We start from the raw sequence: 22,321 nt of genomic DNA, 5'->3' as shown, positions 1-22,321 counted from the left end.
CACATAGGGGATATAAAAATGAGAAAGGTGGCGTACTATGCTTACTTTTATTCCATAATGTCATATGGGATTATTTTTTGGGGTAATTCATTAAGCCAGGCTAAAGTTTTCCGGCCACAAAAACGAGCAATAAGCGTTACATGTAGTGTGAATTCAAGAACATCCTGCAGAAGCCTGTTTAGGGAACTAGGGATTCTGACTACCGCGTCTCAATATATTTATTTTTTAATGAAATTTGTCATTAAAAATACCTTACTTTTCAAACCAACAACTCAATTCATGGAATCAACACTATAAATAAAAATAATCTTCACAAGAATTTAAAGTCACTTACTCTTGTACTAAAAAGTGAGCATTACTCAGGAACAAACATTTTCAATAACTTGCCAGCAGCCATAAAAAGCTTAACAACCAATGGAATTCGGTTTAAGAGGAGCCTAAAGGATTTATTGGTGACCAACTCCTTCTACTCCATTGATGAATTTCTCAGTAGAATAAAGTGATACATAAAACTTATGTGTTCATTGTAAATAAGTATCGTAGTAGTTCTATTATATTTTTATTATCTTGTAAATAAAAAAATTTAATTTTAAATTCAGTGCATTAATGCGATCTTAGTAAGTGAGTGTTTGTAAAATGATTCTTTCATATAGTGTTCATTAAAAAAATGACCATCATTCCACTTCGGACTTGTGGAAGGTACATTAGCTTATTTGTTGCAGTTGTAAATGTTTGCCATGTATTATTGTTTTTCTGACATGTTCTACATCCTGGAGGACCTCCTCACTAGGGATAAATTGGAATGAAAGTAAATCTAATCTAAACAGGCGGCACTGAACTGACTTGGAGGTGCACTATACTCGCCTAGCGGCGGAAATGCGTACTACACAAACTCCACCCACGGCAATGTTATTCCGTTTTATTTGTACCCTTCGTAGCTGCTGCGTCCTTTCGTGCACTAAAATAAAAATGTACTAATATAGCAGATTTAAGCTCAACAGCCAAGACTCATTATTAGTTATTTGACGCTGACTTATCAAATTTACAGAGTAATTATTAGCTTACCTGAGCTCGAATTCCGATATTCCGATGCGTTATTTCCTATATCTTCAGACGAATCACTCATCACTTGTCCCCTTCAATTAGAGCCCACATACCGACGAAACAAAGACGAAAACCGTGACAATAGACATGATCCCGTTGTGCTCCGATCGAAAGATTGGTTCCCTCTTGCTCGACAGAGTTTCCAGTTTTATAGAAGTTATTTGCAGCATCTTCCATAAATCTTCTATGCTCTATGGAATAAGTGCAAAATGATTAAAAGTGGACTTGATCCCTTGCGCTTTGAATGGCCCAAATAAGTCTTTAGATTCGTATGGAATACTATTTCAGTTTTACGAAGGTTACTTTGCGGCATTGACTCCTCACTTAGCTTACGTTTCTCACTTAGCTTACGTTTATCGAAATCTCTCGCACAGCAGAAGGTCCCACGCGGCTGGGAAAAAGCGTAGCTGACTCCAGTGCATAAGAAGGGTAAAAGGACGGGCCGTGAATATTACAGACCAATATCCTTAACATCGGTTTGCTAAGAATTCTATAATATTTTCTGAGTTCGAATGTATTATATTTCGTATACATCGAAATCTTATGCCTACGAATCAACACGGTTTTGGAACGCAATGCTCCTGTGAAACCCAGCTTGCACTTTTCTCACATGATGTACTGTGAACTATAGATGAAGGGTAAGAGGCAGATTCCATATTCCTAGATTTCCGGAAAAAGATCGACACGGTGCCCCAGTGCTGACTATTAACAAAGGTTCGAACATAAGTGGTATGTTCGCAGATATGTGCGCGTCTCGAAGATTCCGAAGTAATAGAACCCAGTATGTTGTCCTCGATGGCAACTGTTCATCACAATTATAGCGATCGTCAGGAGTTCCCCAGGAAAGTGTGATAGGTCCGCTATTATTATCTATGTAGGAGGGCAAGTTAATTATTATCCGCAATTTAGTTATATTTTTGTTTATTTTGGCAGTACTGCCGTTTTACGTTGATGACGCATGATTTGTTTATTTGTTGTTATATCTTTGCAATTTCCATGCTGCTAGGTTAGTTTCGTTATCGCTGCCGTGCTGTTAATCATGGGAGCTCCGCTATTTGCACCAAAGAAGAACAACGTTTAGTGATCCGTTTTTTGTGGTCGGAAGGCGTATCATGGGTCGAAATTCATAGAAGACTTTCGATACAGTACGGAAACAGTTTCACCACAACGGAGTGTCTACGAATGGACTAAAAGATTCCGAAATGATCGCACAAGTGTTACGCACGATGAAGGAGCCGGACGACCGTCTACCACCACAAATGAAACCATTGAGCGTTCACGTGAAATGATTATCTTAGACAGCGAAGTGGCACATCATCTGCAAATTAGTCACGGTTCTGCCTACGAAATCATCCACAACAGACTTGAGTTTCATAAAGTTTGTGCTAGATGGGTCCCAAAACAACTCACACAGTTGCATAAGCAAACGCACTTGGACATCCGCAAAAAACATTTGGATCGCTATGGTAACGAAGGGGACAACTTGTTAAACAGAATCATTAGTGGTGACGAAACACGGATCCATCTTTAAGAGCCGGAGAGTAAACGGCAGAGCATGGAATGGAAACATCCAAATTCGCCGTGCAAGAAGTAGTTCAAGACCCAGCCGTCAGCAACAAAACTGATGCTTACGGTTTTTTGGGACGCACAAGGTCCAGTACCGGAACATTATGGGGAAAGGGGCACAACAATAAACAGTGTACGTTACAGTGAGATGCTTACTGCCAGGCTAAATCCTGCAATTCGAAGCAAACGCCTTGCTGTCAAAAGGTGTTGTGTTGTTGCACAATGCCCGTCCGCATACTGCTGCCCACACTGCTGAAACGCTCCAGAAACTCAAATTTGAAGTACTGGATCATCCTCCATATAGTCCCTATCTTGCCCCTTCTATCACTTGTTTGGCCCACTCAAACAGGCATTAAGGGGGCGTCGATTTGCCTCGGACGAAGCAGTGAAAGAAGCGGTGCATTCCTGGCTCGCAGCTTAACCGAGAACCTCCTTTCATGAGGGCATCAGGAAGCTTGTACATCGATGGACCAACTGCGTTGAAACGCAAGGAGACTGTATCGGAAAATGATGCTCTTGTAAGTTTCCTGTTTGATTACAATAAAATTTTATAACTACTTTGCGGATAATAATTGACTTACCCTCGTACATAACTGACCTGACGGACGGGGTGAGCAGAAAGCTGCACCTGGTTGCTTCGTCATGATGTGGTCTATGGGAACATGTCCTGCTTGAGCGTCTGTAGGAGGATACAAGGTGCCTTAAACAAAATTTCTAGTTGGTGTGACGAATGCCAGCATGCCCTAAATGTAGGAAAATGTAAGTTAATGAGGATGAGTAGCAAAAACAATGTGCAACGTTAGAATACAGCATCAGTGGTGTACTGCTTGACACAGTCACATCGATTAAATATTTAGGCATAACGTCGTTTTGGGGGAAAGTAGAACGAGCACGTAAGGACGACTTGGGAAGCCAAACAGTCGACATCGATATATTGCGAGAATTTAGGAAGGTGCGGTTCATCTGTGAAGGGAACTGCATATACAGGGTGTTCGAAAATTCCCATTACAAGTGTCTAGGACTTATAGAGGGGAGTGAGAACATATTTTGAGTAGGAACCCATGTACGGAAACGTACTGGTTTCGTTCTACAGCGCTTTCAGTTCAGATATGTAGCACGTCAAAAAAAAAAAAAAAAAAAAAAAAAACTGAGGGAAAGAGGAATGTCTCAGAATTGGTTGTCCTGGTATGCAGTGCGGGAGACAGGATGAGGGTCGTATGCGAAGTTTAATTTACGAGACTCTTGTAGAGACAGAGGAAGATCCGTAGGCACGAGTTCTTGCCGCTGCACTTTGAAATTGAAGAGACACCAGGTGGGATTGAGAGTGTGTACCAGAACATGCTACGTAGGTACAATGTCTGTAACAAAGTTGGTGGTCGTCACATCGAGCCGCTGTTGTAATGCGTCAGTACTGCTCTGTACGTACAGTGTGCTGGGTTATTTTTTGTTCTGGAGTAATGTAAACACGTAATGTTTGAATGTTAATACAAAAAAGTGCTTAAGTGTTAAATGGATGTTTCGTTGTTTCCTTTCGAATTGTTACGTAATAAATGTACTGGGTTATGTCTAATCCAATTCCTCAAGCAGAAGTGGATGAGTTAAATATCTGGATTGAAACCGTAGAACGGAAACAGTAAGTTCAGAATATTATGTACTCGATTCCCCTCTACAAGCGCTAGAGGTTCGTAACGAGAATTTCCGAACGCCCTTTAGAACAATATAGTGCGACCCATTTCTGAGTACTGCTCGAGTGTTTGGGATCCCTACCGTGCCAGATCAAAGGTCGAAGGGACTTAGAGCCAGGGTGCTAGATTTGTTAGCGTTAAGTTCGAACTTAACGAATGGAAAAACTGGTAGACGCCGACCTCGGGGAAGATCTGTTTGGATTGCGTAGAAATGTTGGAACACGTGAGGCAATACTGACCCTACGACTTATCTTAGAAAACAGATTAAGGAAAAGCAAGCCTACGCTTCTAGCATTTGTAAACTTAGAGAAAGTTTTTGACAATGTTGACTGGAATACTCTCTTTCAAATTCTGAAGGTGGTAGGGGTAAAATACAGGGAGCGAAAGGCTATCTACAATTTGTACAGAAACCAGATGGCAGGTATAAGATTCGAGGGGCATGAAAGAGAAGCAATGGTTGGGAAGGGAGTGAGACAGGGTTGTAGCCTATCCCCGATGTTATTCAATCTATATATTGAGCAAGCAGTGAAGGAAGCAAAAGAAAATTTCGGAGTAGGAATTAAAGTCAATGGAGAAGAAATACAAATTTTGTGGTTCGCCGATGACATTGTAATTCTGACAGAGACAGCAAAGGACTTGGAAGAGCAGCTGAATGGAATGGACAGTGTCTTGAAAGGGGGATATTAGATGAACATCAACAAAAGCAAAACGAGAATAATGGAATGTAGTCGAATTAAGTCGGATGATGCTGAGGGAATTAGATTAGGAAATGAGAAACTTAAAGTAGTGAGTGAGTTTTGCTATTTGGGGAACAAAATAACTGATGATGGTCGAAGTAGAGATGATACAAATATAGACTGGCAATGGCAAGGAAAGCGTTTCTGAAGAAGAGAAATTTGTTAACATTAAGTATAGATTTAAGTGTAAGGAAGTCTTTTCTGAAAGTATTTGTAGGGAGTGTAGCCATGTATAGAAGTGAAACGTGGACGATAAATAGTTTGGACAAGAAGAGAATAGAAGCTTTCGGAATGTGGCACTACAGAAGAACGCTGAAGATTAGATTGGTAAATCACATAACTAATGAGGAGGTATTGAATAGAATTGAGGAGAAGAGGAGTTTGTGGCACAACTTGACTAGAAGAAGGGATCGGTTGGTAGGACATATTCTGAGGCATGAAGGGATCACCAATTTAGTCTTGGAGGGCAGCGTGGAGGGTAAAAATCGTAGAGGGAGACCAAGAGATGAATACACTAAGCAGATTCAGAAGGCTGTAGGTTGCAGTAAGTACTGGGAGATGAAGAAGCTTGCACAGGATAGAGTAGCATGGAGAGCTGCATCAAACCAGTCTCTGGACTGAAGACCACAACAACAAGAAGTTCGAACGACATGCGAGTATTACAGAAATAGTTTGGGAACTCAAATTGGAATCCCTGGAGGGAGGAGCACCATGGAGAAAATTTAGAGACCCGCCATTTGAAGCTGACTGTACAACAATGCTGCTGTCGCCAACGTACATTTCGGGTAGGGACCACGAAGATAAGAGAGATTAGGACTCCTACGGAGGCATATAGATATTCGTTTGCCCCTCGCTCTATTTGCGAGTGGAGCAGGGACAGGAAATGGCTGATCGTGCTACAAGGTACCCTCCGCAAAACAACATACGGTGGCTTATAGCGTACGTATGTAGATGTAAATACTTCTCTTACACTCGATGTTTTCTTTAATTTTCGTATGTGTGGAATGTATCTCTCCTGTAGTCATGAATACTTATACAGCTATGAATTTCAACTGTAGCCACTTCTGTTTTGCCATTTCCACTTTCTGTCAGTCTCTGTTTCTTAAGGCCGTAACTTACTCCCTTATACCCGCTTCATCTGCTGAATCTCTTTTCCTGAATTAAAATCAACAGCTCGTACGTTATCCAAGGATTTCTGTAGAGCCTTTTTGCATACTTGATCCTCTGCTTTATTCACTAACTCAGATATATTCATTCGTCTTCTGTTGTTTTCCTTCTATTTGTTTCTGTTAACTGTTGTCTAATGTTCCTTTGAAATTCTGTAAAACCAGAGTCCTTTCCTATTCTTTTTCTGCTCTTTATTCTTTACAGAATTTCTAGTTTTAATCAACAGCTGCGGAGTCAGGCGGACACTCTAGAAGCAACAGCAGTTTCCGTTTACGGACAGCATTTAGTTTAGTCTTTGTTTTCGTGTGTTTCTGTATAGAAGTGAATAGGCTCTATGTATCTAATTGTGTTGGCTGGTATATAGTAACTTATTCAGATTTTCTGCGTAAATTTTAGTGCACTTGCTTCGTGTGAGCTGGCTTTAGAGTGTAGTAAAAACCAGTAGTAGTAGTAGTAGTGGATTGCATCCAGGGACTGCACGTGTTATTTACGGATTCAGGGAGAACTGGCCACCGTCCATAAACAGCCGGAAGCCTTGGCCGTGGTCGACAGGTTTTAGTCTCCTGCACTGCACTGCTTACGCGTTGGCACCTCTGTTGTTGTAGCATCGCCCGATCCATAATCTTGCAGTGCCTTCTGATTCACTCCTCCTGATCGGTCGACACTCACTTGACGGTGAGGTCGCGAATCTGAGAGGAAGGCGAAAGTGGGTACCGATCGCACGGTTTATGACACCCCCCTGCTTCCCGGGATTTGCGAAATTACTAGTTGACAATGACTGTGAATTATGAATTTTGACCCTCGTCGGAATAAGGCATCCGAATCCGAAGTAAATAATGTTTATTCCGCGGGAACAGGAGACGTTATAACTTGATCGTTATTGAATGAGTAATTTCATTCAATAACGATCGGTAAATGAAATAATGGAAATAATTTAGAAATAAATTTTGCCAGTGGAAATTTTGCCGAAAGAAATGATTAAGTTGTAAAAGCAATTAAAAAATCGGTCGCCAGCTCAACTGGTGAACGACAGTACTATTAAGTACGTGAATAATTGTGTCAAAAATAAAGTTTACCTGTTTGTAGCGCAGCAGGTGGAATGGGGACTTTTACGTAAGTGCTGTGCCAGGCTCAGTAGTCATATAAAACAATGTCATAACAATCTAACTACACTTAAACATTAATGGTTAACTTTCAATAAGTATTTTGATAATTATTTTGTTCATAATTTGTCAGCTAAGTGCAATGCCGACAACACAGATAATTATCTATCGAGATTTTGAATAATGGACTGTCATTCTGTCTTTAAAATTAGGTACTTTGCACAGTTTAATATACTGATAATGAAATATACAGGGTGATTCAAAAAGAATACCACAACTTTAGGAATTTAAAACTCTGCAACGACAAAAGGCAGAGCTAAGCACTATCTGTCGGCGAATTAAGGGAGCTATAAAGTTTCATTTAGTTGTACATTTGTTCGCTTGAGGCGCTGTTGACTAGGCGTCAGCGTCAGTTGATGCTAAGATGGCGACCGCTCAACAGAAAGCTTTTTGTGTTATTGAGTACGGCAGAAGTGAATCGACGACAGTTGTTCAGCGTGCATTTCGAACGAAGTATGGTGTTAAACCTCCTGATAGGTGGTGTATTAAACGTTGGTGTAAACAGTTTACAGAGAATGGGTGTTTGTGCAAAGGGAAAAGTTCTGGACGGCCGAGAACGAGTGATGAAAATGTAGCACGCATCCAGCAAGCATTTGTTCGCAGCCCAGGAAAATCGACTCGCAGAGCTAGCAGAGAGCTGCAAATTCCACAATCAACTGTATGGAGAGTCCTACGAAAAAGGTTAGTTATGAAACCTGAACGTCAACTACCCGAGGCGATGGATCGGCCGCCAGGCAGCCCGTGACAGAGCACTTCATCACTGGCCTCCAAGAAGCCCTGATCTTACCCCCTGCGATTTTTTCTTATGGGGGGTATGTTAAGGATATGGTGTTTCGGCCACCTCTCCCAGCCACCATTGATGATTTGAAACGTGAAATAACATCAGCTATCCAAACTGTTACGCCTGATATGCTACAGAGAGTGTGGAACGAGTTGGAGTATCGGGTTGATATTGCTCGAGTGTCTGGAGGGGGCCATATTGAACATCTCTGAACTTGTTTTTGAGTGAAAAAAAACCTTTTTAAATACTCTTTGTAATGATGTATAACAGAAGGTTATATTATGTTTCTTTCATTAAATACACATTTTTAAAGTTGTGGTATTCTTTTTGAATCACCCTGTATTGCCAATAATTGATTAACTATGTTTTGAATGATAATAATTCATTAATTGGGGGATTGTCAAGTGGAATAATCATTATAGTTTCATGAAATATCCTTGAACTAACTTTAGCTGAATATGCATTGAAATAAATCTTGATAATCAAATTTATTACTTCAGTCTATTATTAAGTTACTACGGTTGGCGTAAACTTATTAAGTGCAACAATTAACTACGATAACCAGTCTAAAATTTACTCTTCACCGTCTATGCAAATAATTTTATAATTAGCATATTTTCTCTTGATAATGGCGTGACACACTCGGTTCAATAAGGTAAGGATCGGAAGGAACCTACTTGGTGTTATTGTCGGGTGGAATGTAACTGCAACACTTCGACTATAAAGTGCTTGTTATTAATTGTTCAACTTCGGAGAAAAGCACAGTCACAGGCAAGCCTTCTACAATTTTATCCTACGAAAATTACGTAGATCTTACATCCTTCGTTGTCGGTGAATCGACGGATGTCCACGGCAGCGACACAATGTGGCAGCGAGCTTTTACTATTGCGACTTGGGCCCACAGTGCGCTTCACATTTAAGTCCTCGTTTCTTCAGCACTATGTCCATTAATCCACAATAACTTGCACGGCCATGCTTCCAGATATGCCGACCATTACTTTCCCGTCGTACTTAGATCCACACACTAGCCGTCAGATGTAACACAGCTAGGACTAGCAGCACTCGACTGTACGCCTTACTCAGAGCACGGCGTCACTGCTACTACTACCCGCTGGCGCGCTCCCGCGCCCAACGGCACGACAAAACAATCTCTCTGACTTCAACGTTAACTAAATATGCCCTGACTTGCCAGTGTTAAATATGACATAATTTAAACAAAGTATTTACAAAACATATTTACACTAGACAATATATCGTATACAAACAGTTTCATGTGTCAAGTAAGCGAAAAAATGCATAGCAAGGACTGCGTTGTAGCGTCACATCCCGAGCACGGGATCCCGGGTTCGATTCCCTGCGGGGTCAGGGATTTTCTCTGCCTCGTGATGAATGGGTGTTGTGTGCTGTCCTTAGGTAGTTAGGTTTAAGTAGTTCTAAGTTCTAGGGGACTGATGACCATAGATGTTAAGTCCCATAGTGCTCAGAGCCATTTTTTTTCGTAGCGTCACAGGTTGTCCACTCATACCTTAAAAACTGTTTCAGGTATTGCCCACTGCTGAAAGTACATATAACGCCTTGTCTGTGGGGACTGTAGCCAATCTTCCTGAAAGGTCCGAACAAACACAGGAGATAGGATTTCTTTCTATGAGGAGTTTCAACATTAGCCACATGGTGGAGCGCCTTAGGAACATAGTGGCGAGTGCCCACTGTGTGCGCTGGCGGTTCACGGTCAAGCTGCAGAGACGGCTCTGGTGGCAGTGATACGACGCACCTGGTGCCCAAGTGGCAAATCGTGTTTCGTGTCTGAACGAATGTTACATGCCACCTCGTTTCAGAGTCAGCCTTAAACTGCTTGCACATTACACGATTTCGCCCGTACGGGAAAAAACCGTACGGGGAAATTTTCTTACAAGGAGAGGCCACGACGTTTGGAACGCAGATTTACTGTAAACTTCGTACACTCGTAGTACTCCATGAGGACAACAAAGTGTGGAAGCAGTAGCGCGTACTTCTCAAGCGTTATTGAGAAAATCGCAAGATAATTTCGGTCGTCGATTATATATCTGTGTGTAGCCATTTTAACCATGAAGCGGCTGCAGCCGAGTGGTGTTGGTACGGTAGCTCAGCGTGTTCGGTCAGAGCGTTAGCTTCCCTTTATAATAAAAGAACTGAGCGAACGGACCACCGAACAAACTGAACGAGTGTCTTCGGACGTCCGCCCTGAGCAAATTCAAAGAACAATATAGTACAATTTTTGTTTAAAGTGGTTGGCGTTCAAGCCGCTGGATCGCTGGAATAGTGTTCCCTTCGTCAGTTTTTTTTTTATTTTCAACACAGTCATTTTCTTTACTTTTTATATTACAATTGATATAATGGGGAAAATACGTATAATCGGATTAACTTTTATTAAATTTACAATGTTATTTGGCAGTCTACTAATTTTTATTATCACAAATAATATAATATTCATAACTATCGATTAGTAAACGACCAAACGAATAAAGTGATACTGAAAATGTATGCTTGTCCGTGTCTTCAAAACTGTTCGTATTTAATCGAAAGAGAACGAGACATTGCTTCTCGGAAGACGCTATTAAAATACACTCGATACTGCATAACCAATTATCAGCGCCGATTTTTAAGGAAATACTGCGTTATGCATGGTTTGCTTCCAAGCTATCGTCTGAAAGAGAGGTTTATGAAAATGTTAACGAGGTTTGTTTTTCCACGGAAATCGTCAAAAGACCTTGCGTATGCGGAAATGTAGTACTTATTCAGTGCAGCTCGTGCCGTTTAACTTTGTTTTCCATGTTTCTACCAAAAATACCATCCTGCAAGTTGTAATGTCGAAAGCGACGATTAATTGCACATCTTTCGAAAGCCGTCTGTGCCGGTCAAAACCCGGAGGTAATAAGTCGTTTCGGGCTCCTCCCAGTTATAAGGGATTTCTCAAATCTCGGACAAGCATACATTTTCAGCATCACTTTATGCGTTTGGTCGTTTACTAGTCGATAGTTATGAATATTACATTATTTGTGATAATAAAAATTAGTAGACTGCCAAATAACATTGTAACTTTAATAAAAGTTCATCCGATTACACGTACTTCCCCATTATATCAATTGTAATATAAATAATAAAGAAAATGACTGTGTTGTGAAAATAAAAAAAAACTGACGAACGGAACTCGATCCAGCGGCTTGAACGCCAAACGCTTAAAAAAAAAAAAAAAAAAAAAACAGTTTCTTCTATATTGTTCGTTGAATTTGTTCAGGGCAGACGTCCGATGACACCCGTTCAGTTTGTTCGATGATCCGTTCGCTCAGTTCTTTTATTAGAAAGGAAAGCTAACGCTCTGACCGAACACGCCGAGCTACCGGAGCGACACCACTCGGCTGCAGCCGCTTCATGGTTAAAATGGCTACACACAGATATATATTCGACGACCGAAATTATCTTGCGATTTTCTCAATAACGCTTGAGAAGCACGCGCTACTGCTTACACATTTTGTTGTCCTCATGGAGTACTAACAGTGTACGAAGTTTGCAGTAAATCCGTTCCAAGCGTCGTGGCCTCTCCTTGTTAGTCGACTGTGAAGAGCATGAGATCTTTCACACAGTACGGTTACAACACGGATACGATTTTTAGTCGTGTTGCAACCGTCCAGTGCCACTGCCGCCACACGGCACCGTGCCGTCCTCTCGGTTCAGTGACCCACGTGACCAAGTGCACGCTTTCACACACACGATTTCAGTCGTACGGGAGATGTCCCCAGTGTTATTTCTACTGCATTTTGGTTTCAGGTTGCGATTTCCCGTGTTTTCAGTTTGTGTGTGTCGCTGGCTTATTTTCACTTGATGGAAGGAATTGACGCTAAAATTTTGATATTGCTAGTTGAATCAAAACCTGTATTATGGGACAAAACTTTAGATATTTATAAGGGTAGAAACGCAACAAGAAAAGCCTGGGAAGAGGTATGTTCAGCACTCAACCCAGATTTTGAGAGCATTAGTGATACAGAAAAAAATGCATTTGGTAAGTACGACCTATTGTTGTTGTTGTGGTCTTCAGTCCTGAGACTGGTTTGATGCAGCTCTCCATGCTACTCTATCCTGTGCAAGCTTCTTCATCTCCCAGTACCTACTGCAACCTACATCCTTCTGAATCTGCTTAGTGTATTCATCTCTTGGTCTCCCTCTACGATTTTTACCCTCCACGCTGCCCTCCAATACTAAATTGGTGATCCCTTGATGCCTCAAAACATGTCCTGCCAACCGATCCCTTCTTTTAGTCAAGTTGTGCCACAAACTTCTCTTCTCCCCAATCCTATTCAATACCTCCTCATTAGTTACGTGATCTACCCACCTTATCTTCAGCATTCTTCTGTAGCATCACATTTCGAAAGCTTCTATTCTCTTCTTGTCCAAACTAGTTATCGTCCATGTTTCACTTCCATACATGGCTACACTCCATACAAATACTTTCAGAAACGACTTCCTGACACTTAAATCTATACTCGATGTTAACAAATTTCTCTTCTTGAGAAACGCTTTCCTTGCCATTGCCAGTCTACATTTTATATCCTCTCTGCTTCGACCATCATCAGTTATTTTACTCCCTAAATAGCAAAACTCCTTTACTACTTTAAGTGTCGCATTTCCTAATCTAATTCCCTCAGCATCACCCGACTTAATTTGACTACATTCCATTATCCTTGTTTTGCTTTTGTTGATGTTCATCTTATATCCTCCACACTGTTCATTCCGTTCAACTGCTCTTCCAAGTCCTTTGCTGTCTCTGACAGAATTACAATGTCACTGGCGAACCTCAAAGTTTTTACTTCTTCTCCATGAATTTTAATACCTACTCCGAATTTTTCTTTTGTTTCCTTTACTGCTTGCTCAATATACAGATTGAATAACATCGGGGAGAGGCTACAACCCTGTCTCACTCCTTTCCCAACCACTGCTTCCCTTTCATGCCCCTCGACTCTCATAACTGCCATCTGGTTTCTGTACAAATTGTAAATAGCCTTTCGCTCCCTGTATTTTACCCCTGCCACCTTCAGAATTTGAAAGAGAGTATTCCAGTTAACATTGTCAAAAGCTTTCTCTAAGTCTACAAATGCTAGAAACGTAGGTTTGCCTTTTCTTAATCTTTCTTCTAAGATAAGTAGTAAGGTTAGTATTGCATCACGTGTTCCAACGACCTATTAAGCAAAGTAAATACTTATTTGTGAGTACTTATTTGTATTATAGCCTGAATAACATTTTACTTTTCCTTACAAGGCATTCCGACGGTGTGATGTTGGTCTACCCAGAATTTTACCATCTAGTCGTTAGTTCCGTAAATTTTGTTAAGTAAATAATTAAAAACATAGGGTATTTATTCTCTCGATATAAGGTGGTAGAGGTATAACTAGGCTAACTAAATAACATAGTATTGAAAGTTTAAAAAAGCAGTTTATTTCATCAAGGCTACAGAACACTTCTATCTGCAGAAGAGACACTTCATACTATCTTCTGTGTCACATTTGACAAATTATATTTTAGGCATTTTCCAGGGTACACTTCCGACTTCTGACACAAAAAATCTGCTAAGCAGTATTCTGATACTGTTTGCTGCCAAGCCTCGTCTTGTAGTATATTCCCCTGACAAATCTTCCAGGCCTGTGATTGTCGTTGTGTCCTCAACAATATATCCGCCTCTGTCGCGTACATAGTTGTGCAATACGATGCAAGCATTGACAGTGAGCACTGCAAAATGTGGCTGCACATTGATAGGCCGATGGAACACGCGCCTTTTAGTACTAAGAATGCCAAATGCGCTTTCCACATATCTTCGTGCTCTGCACAATCGATAGTTAAATATTCTTTTTTCAGCTATTGTTTTCTCAGTAGGTGTTTGTGTAAGCCAAACGCTTCGCCTCCAACAAAGAAGTTGGTATTTTAGGACTCTCCGTCCCTGAAAGAGATTGTTCCACAGGTAATGGTTGAGAACCACTTTCTGTTGAACTCCGCAATTTGGACCTTTTAAATATTGATGAGTCACATTCTTTACCATAGCTCCCTACATCAACGTAAACAGATCTGTACTTTGCGTCTGCTACAGCCATAAGCACAATAGAAAAGTAATCTTTGTATTTGCAATACATTGATCCCGAGTCAAACGGACAAGTCAGCCAGCCGGCTAGTGTGGCCGAGCGTTTCTAGGCGCTTAAGTCTGGAGCCGCGGGACCGCTACGGTCGCAGGTTCGAATCCTGCCTCGGGCATGGATGTGTGTGATGTCCTTAGGTTAGTTAGGTTTAAGTAGTTCTGAGTTCTAGGGGACTGATGACCTCACATGTTAAGTCCCATAGTGCTCAGAGCCATTTGAACCACGAGTCAGTCAGTCTTATATGCTTACCGTCGACAGCGCCAACACACTGTGGTAAATTAACAATACTTTAATAGTCAGAAGCGATTGACATCCACGTATCACAAGTTAGTGTTGGAATACACTCTTCTCGCATTACTGACCAAATCACTGCACACACTTCAACAATTTTTCCAGCCGTTGAAATTCCAACCCTGTAGCTATAGTGCAATTCCGTAAACGTACAGCCACTCGCCAAATATCTAAAAAAAATTGAACATTAATTTTTACATAACTCAACAATATTAAAAAAGTTTTCATGAAAAATACTCAGATAATACATTTGTATTTATGCAGGCAAGGAAGTAATCCGAAGATGGACCAACCTCCGAGACTGTTTCGCAAAATCGAAAAAAGATGAGAAAGCTGCCAAAAAAAGTGGATCTGGGGCCAAAAAACGTAAGAAATACCTGTTTTCAGACCAACTTCAATTTTTAAACAAGATCTACACGGAAAAGGATACGGCAGACAGCCTGGACCCAGAAATTGAGCCAGGAACACTTGACGAAGACAGGGAGCCTGAAGGTGCCGGTGCTACAACTCCGATTTGTAGTACGTGAACCCGCCATACGCTCTTACAGGAGGGAGAAAACATAAGAAAGCAGACGAGGTTGAGATGAAAATACTCGAAGCTCTGAAACCTAAAACGCCGTGCAGTAAGATGTCCTTTCTTCAGAGTTTCATGCCTCATTTGACAAACTGTTCTAATAGTGAATTCCTTCAATTTCCACTGGGAGTGTTAAATGTACCTGATAACATAAACAAAATGAAGCAAACAGTTCCTGCTCCTCCTCAACCAAGATATGCCTCTTCCATGTCATCCTATCCGCCATTCCCTCAGTGTACGCTTCAGCCATCTGCAGTTATGCAACCACAACCATTTTTGAAGATTCAACAACCTTCATTTCCACCTCGACAATATGCAGGGGCTAGGTTTTCCAGTCAGAATACAACTAGCGTAGAAGAACATTCCTTGTATCAGCATAGACCTATATGTGGACTGCAAAATCATTCAAAGGAAGCACACCATTCAACGCCTCTCCAAAAAAGTACACGGGCCAAACCAGAAGCACAGACAACATCACATGACCTGCACGAAATTATTCACAGTGACTCTCCACAAAGTGAAAATGTTGCAAGTCCGTCTATTTCTCCTTCAGATAATTCCATATATTCCGATTTCTTCAATTGATATCATCAATTTGTTTTTGGAACGTCACAAATAATCTACCAAAACAATATACACGATGAAATCCATAATTTGATCAGAAACCTACAATGTTTGTATTTTCCGAATTTCATATTTGTTCATAATTGTATTTTTATTGATGACATAGTTTCAAATCTAGCCTAATAAATAAAATCGATTATTTTACATGTATTTTATTGTTTTGCCTACTACTAAAATGTCATCTTACTGCATAACCATCTTTCCTGTTTACATGGTACTTTGGTAAGTAGAAATATAATGAAAGAATTTTATATATGGAATTTGAAAAAATACAGCAATAAGAGTTTATACATGTATTGTTTAGCTTCAATGGCATATTTGTTCAAACCCCAATAATAACAAAGCTGTATTTAAGTAGTTAAAAAACTTTCGGTCGTCGTTTCTCAGGTCTGCAAATAATGTGCAGAAAACCCCGACTTCCTCACGTCTCAGATTAATTGGATGAACCCAGTGAAGGCCATCGCGCGTTCTTCCTCTCCGACGTCGGTACAGTGTCCATAACGCAATGACTTGTTCACGATCAATAACAATAATTCTACCAGGTCACACGTTGAAGGGAACTGATGATCTTGTTTAACGTTTAAAAATCGTTCAGTGTGAAAATCAACCGACTACGATTTAAACCCGTATGGTTTTTTTTTTTCCCTTGCGGGCGAAATCGTGCAATGTGCAAGCAGCCATTCATGAACACTGATACGAAGAAATATATTATAAACGTAAGGGAGAGGGACTTGTCATGTGAAGTGTTGTGGTTGGCAGGAGAGCCAACACCGTGTTACTAGAGGAGGCCGAAAGGCACGCGTTTTAGCTCACGCAGGCTGGCGTGAGGTCTGGAACAGGACAAGGAAGTTAGAATTTAGAAAAACGGGCGTAGCTGGTGGAATACTTAACTTTAATCCATTAATGATGAACGTCGGTTTTGACGGTACATGATTCACAATATCAATAGTAACTGATAATGGTGCCTTGCTGGGTCGTAGCAAATGACGTAGCTGAAGGCTATGCTAAACTGTCGTCTCTGCAAATGAGAGCGTATGTAGACAGTGAACCATCGCTAGCAAAGTCGGCTGTACAACTGGGACGAGTGCTAGGGAGTCTCTCTAGACTAGACCTGCTGTGTGGCGGCGCTCGGTCTGCAATCTCTGATAGTGGCGACACGCGGGTCCGACGTATACTAACGGCCGATTTAAAGGCTACCACCTAGCAAGTGTGGTGTCTGGCGGTGACACCACATTCCTCCCCCGCAAATCGGTGTACGGTTGTGGCATAAGGCTTATGCCCGCCGTGGGGAGGACCCCATGTTGACGTATGCGACGAGGTGGGGAGCCTAACAACAGGCGAGCCTGTGCCAACCGCACCCTGCCATTCGGACCGCGGGGACCTAGGAAACGCCTGGAAACCTGCTCCAGGGTGCACGCCAACATGCGGTGTGTGCGCCCGCAGAGAGACAGGAGGGGCCGAAGGGTCGACCTCCATCAGGCCAGGGCACCCGACGGGCGAAGACGACGTATGATCCGGAGCGGGCAAGAGTTCCATGTCGGAGGACAGCTGGTCACGGGAAGCGATCGGCGGTGCGTGACCCAGGGAGGCGCCCGGCGGTTGCATGGACGCGTCCACTGCGGGCGTCGCCGGCGGGAGAACAGGCGGCGGCGGCGGCGGTGGCGACGGCGCGTCGCCATGGGGCAAAATGGAAGGCAGCGTCGGTAACACCTGGGGCTGAGGCGAGCCAGTAGATGGGTCCCCAGGGCGCTGACCGGACGGCACCATCGCTGAAAGCAGACGGCGAGCGGTAGATCCCGTGCGACGACAGAGGCGCAGCTGGTTGAGATGACGACGCACCTCACCAGAGGCCCCCAAAACCAGATACATAGCGCGGCCGAGGCAGCGAAGAATGCGCCCTTCGAGCCAACGCCGTGAACCTCGATAGTGGCGATAGTAGACAACGTCGCCTGGAGCAAAAGCAGATGTCTGCCTCTGCACAGGAACCTGATGCGGCGGATGTAGCAAAGACATCAAGGTTCGATGATGACGACCGTGGAGCAGCTCAGCCGGCAAGCGACCATCTCGGGGCTGAGAGCGATACGAGGGCAAAAAGAGCAATAACGCGTCCTCCCGAGAATGCGACTCTTTCAACTTCAACATCTGTGACTTGAAAGTCCTGACCAATCGTTCAGCGGCACCGTTTGACTGTGGCGAAAACGGCGCGGACGTCAGATGTTGAATACCATTGGCCTTGCAGAATGACTGAAATTCTGCGGACATGAATTGTGGGCCATTGTCGGAAACAATAGTCCGTGGAAGACCTTCAATGCAAAAGATAGCAGATAACGCTTGGATGGTGGCAGATGACATCGTGGAAGACATCCGGACAACAAAAGGAAAATTACTGAATGAATCTACCACAACCAACCATCGAGCATTCCAGAATGGACCAGCAAAATCGATGTGTAAGCGTTGCCAAGAGGAAGTGGCTTTTGGCCATGCAAAGAATTTCCGCGGTGGTGCTGATTGTTGTTCGGCACACACCATGCAAGAAGAGCACATATTCGTAATCGCGACATCGATTCCGAACCAAGTACAGTGCTGACGAGCAGGTTGTTTCGTTCTCACTATACCCCAATGTCCTTGGTGGAGAAGCTGTAAGACAGAGGATTGTAACGAACGTGGTACCACGACCCTGGACTGATCATTATCAGAACGCAACAGCAAACACCAAGTCGTACAAAAAGTCTCTCCTGGTGAGCAAATAATCGGCGAACCAACGAATCCCCGATCCGTGACTTTGACAAGGGCCATTGCGTAGCAACAAAACGCAGAACGGTGGCAAGGACAGGGTCGGCAGCTGTGGCTGTAGCTACACGACGAAAATCAATCGGAAACGATTCGACCACGTCATCGGTTTCCGCATCAATGAACATGCAAGCAAGTTCGGAGGAATGGAATGCTCTATCCTCAGCAACAGGCAAACGGGACAACGCATCGGTGTTTCCGTGCTTAGCAGTGGACCAATACAAGATATCGTAGCGGTACTGCGAGAGGAAAATAGACCAGCGAATGAATTTCTGCACTGTATGTGGAGGTACAGGCTTGGTCGGATGAAAAAGCGATGTCAAGGGTTTGTGGTCTGTGATTATGGTAAAGTTGACGACCATACAAGAAATCATGAAACTTTGTAACACCAAATACGAGAGCCAATGCTTCTTTCTCGATCTGTGAATAATTTCTTTGCGCAGACGAGAGCAATTTGGACGCAAAGGCAATAGGGCGATCGTGCGATCCATCTTTGTGCGGAAGCACAGCACCGATCCCGAAATCCGATGCATCCACCATCAACAAGAGGGGCTTCTGGGGATCGAATGGCGTAAGGCAAGTATTGGAAAGCAACGCCGATTTCAACTGGCGAAAGGCGCGTCGCGTTCCGTCGGCCAGATGAACGGAACACCTTTACGGCGTAAGCGATGAAGCGGAACTGAAAAGGAAGACGAATGTGGCACATATCTGTTATAGTAATTCATTTTTCCCAGCACACTCTGTAGCCGTTTAAAATCCTGCGGCGAAGGCAAGTCTTGTACGGCACGAAGGTGCGTGGGACTGGGATGTATGCGTTGGGCATTGAGTACATGTCCCAGGTATGGCAAATCACGAGCAAAAAACACACATTTGTCCTTCCGCAAGCGAAGACCATTTTGTCGCAAGTCCTGAAATAATGTTCTGAGATTGGTCAAATGTTCTTCTTCAGTCTTTCCGGAGATCACAATATCGTCCAGATAATTTGCTGCAGTAGGAACCGACGCACAAACAGTTTGTAGATATTGCTGAAACAATGCAGGGGCGGATGCACACCCGAATGGCAGTCGTTTGAATTGATACAACCCAAGATGCGTGTTAACCACCAAAACGTGCTGGGATTCGTCGTCGACCGGTATTTGCAAGTACGCATCTGTGAGGTCCAACTTCGAAAAACATTTACCCAGCACAGTTTGTCAAAAAGATCTTCCGGGCAGGGTAAAGGAAAAGTTGCAATCACTAGTTGTGGATTCACTATTGCCTTGAAGTCCACACAAAGTCTCAATTTTCCGAAGGTTTTGGCAAAATTACTAAGGGTGATGCCCAGAGAGAAGCCTGCACATCGTGTAATGTTTTTGCGATCTCATCACGCAATGCGTGGGGAACATTGCGCGCTCTGAAAAATTTCGGTTGCGCGTTTACTTTCGGTTCCAAATGTGCTTTATAGTTCTTAGTGCAACCATGGCCCGGTGCAAAAATGTCTGCAAATTCTTCACATAGACGAGAAACACTGTTGGAAGGCACAGTCTGGTTCACTGATAGGACCTGATTTACTATAGACAAGTTAAACAACTGAAATAAATCGAACCCAAACAAGTTAACTGCAGAAGAAGAACGAAGGACGTAAAATGACACAAGCTTTGTTTGTCCTTTGTATGTTGCAAGAAGGTTGCACTGTCCTAACACAGGGATATCTTGATCTGAATAACTAGTTAACTTAACATTTGCGGCATGCAACAGAGGTGTACCCAGTTGTTTGTAAGTGTCTTGATTGATCATTGAAACTTCAGCCCCGGTATCGAGCTGGAATGGTATCACTTTGCCATTAATGTCCAAACTACAAAAAGTTTATTGTCCTGCTGACAACAAGAGCGACTGTCTCGTGTAACGTGAACTGACACTGGTACAAAATCACTTGCGACTTGATGGGAGTTCCAGCGATGTCGACGCACACTATTTGTGGGACGAACACAGTCACTGTTAGAGAGAGTGGCATTGGGCGGAGTGGAATGAACTACATGAATTTCCATGGGCAACGTTTCGCAAGCCTGAGTATCCTTGGTTCGATTCTGATTTCGGCGTGAAGCAAAGAGCCTGGAATGGTTGTGAGTTTCCGATCTGAACTATTTATGGCAAACACTCTGAACATGTCCTTTTTTATTACAGAAAAAGCAAATAGCTTGGCGTGACGGGCAGTTCTCATGCGAATGTCTAGTAGCGCACCGCAAGCATGATTTTAGCACTGCATTTGCTTGCCTGCGCGGCACACGTGGCTGAGAGCCTGGCGGCAGCGGCGCGGCTGGGCGCGAGGGCTGTTTACTGCTCTGTGCAGCTCGCCCAGCGGGCCGGTTAACCCGACACACAGCTGGTGAAGTTTCAAATGATTCCTGAGTAAAGTCAAGTGTGCCCTGCCGATCCAATGTCCATCACTTGTTGAAGGGAGGGATTGACTAGTTTCAAAATCTGTTCCCTTATACGAACATCAGAAACATTCTGTGCAATTGCATCACGTACCATAGTATCTGAATAAGGGAGTCCACATTGACACTCAAAAGCACAATCCCTAGTAAGGCCTTGCAAGGTTGCAACCCACCCCCGATTAGTCTGACCTGCCATACGTTTTGTATGAAAGAAGGTATACCTTTTTGCAACTACATTGACTGCTTCTTTGAAATATGCATCTAATACAGACAAAATTTCTTCGTAGGACAGAGTTGCTACGTCACGTCGGGGATATAATTTGACTATCACGCGGTACGTTTGTACGCCGACCGATGATAAGAGATAAGGCTGCCGATCGTTACCTTGAATTCTGTAGGCTGCGAGATGGAATCCAAATTGGCGTGACCACTCCGTCCAGCTTTCCAGTGCAGCATCAAAAGGTCGAAAAGTCGGTGCAACAACGTGTTGTGGCTGTGTTAGCGGTGGAGCGGCGGCTGCCGCATCGTTTTGCATTGCACGTTGACCCTGGACGAGCTGTCCAAGGGCATCCAGTAATGCCTGCGTCTGCTGATTCTGTAAGCGATGAAATTCGGACAGTACATCTGGAGATTGTGGCGAAGCCATTACACAAGTAAATCAGGGCAATATCGATAAGAACGCAGTTTGGCCTCGTCGCCAATGTTGTGGTTGACAGGAGAGCCAACACCGTGTTACTAGAGGAGGCCGAAAGGCACGCGTTTTAGCTCACGCAGGCTGGCGTGAGGTCTGGAACAGGACAAGGAAATTAGAATTTAGAAAAACGGACGTAGCTGGTGGAATACTGAACTTCAATCCATTAATGATGAACGTCGGTTTTGACGGTACATGATTCACAATATCAATAGTAACTGATAATGGGGCCTTGTTAGGTCGTAGCAAATGACGTAGCTGCGTAGCAAATGACGTAGCTGAAGGCTATGCTAAACTATCGTCTTGGCAAATGAGAACGTAAGTAGACAGTGAACCATCGCTAGCAAAGTCGGCTATACAACTGGGGCGAGTGCTAGGAAGTCTCTCTAGACCTGCTGCGTGGCGGCGCTCGGTCTGCAATCTCTGATAGTGGCGACACGTGGGTCCGACGTATACTAACGGCCGATTTAAAGGCTACCACCTAGCAAGTGTGGTGTCTGGCGGTGACAACACTTGAAGAATACGCTGACAAAAATGTGAAAAAGAGAATGTGGGAGGAAGTGACCTAATGTT

At 43.1% G+C, this 22,321-nt stretch overlaps 1 protein-coding gene across 3 annotated transcripts in view; it reads left to right on the top strand.

The window, feature by feature from the left end:
* The window catches only part of LOC126425019 (uncharacterized), a 334,609-nt gene that overhangs the window by 132,961 nt on the left and 179,327 nt on the right, over positions 1 to 22,321 (top strand). The window contains exon 7 of one of the 3 annotated variants that reach the window (XM_050087929.1): positions 14,917 to 16,000. The exons of the other annotated variants lie outside the window; for them this stretch is intronic. Coding sequence (XP_049943886.1) covers positions 14,917 to 14,980 — 64 coding nt within the window. The 3' untranslated portion in view covers positions 14,981 to 16,000. Of the gene's footprint in view, positions 1 to 14,916; positions 16,001 to 22,321 lie in introns of those variants that run through there. 3 annotated transcript variants of the gene reach the window in all.

This window comes from Schistocerca serialis, chromosome 10 (assembly GCF_023864345.2).
Source record: "Schistocerca serialis cubense isolate TAMUIC-IGC-003099 chromosome 10, iqSchSeri2.2, whole genome shotgun sequence".
NCBI lineage: Eukaryota > Metazoa > Arthropoda > Insecta > Orthoptera > Acrididae > Schistocerca > Schistocerca serialis.
The sequence above is the reverse complement of the archived record's forward strand: the minus strand, read 5'-3'. Positions and strand labels throughout refer to the sequence as shown.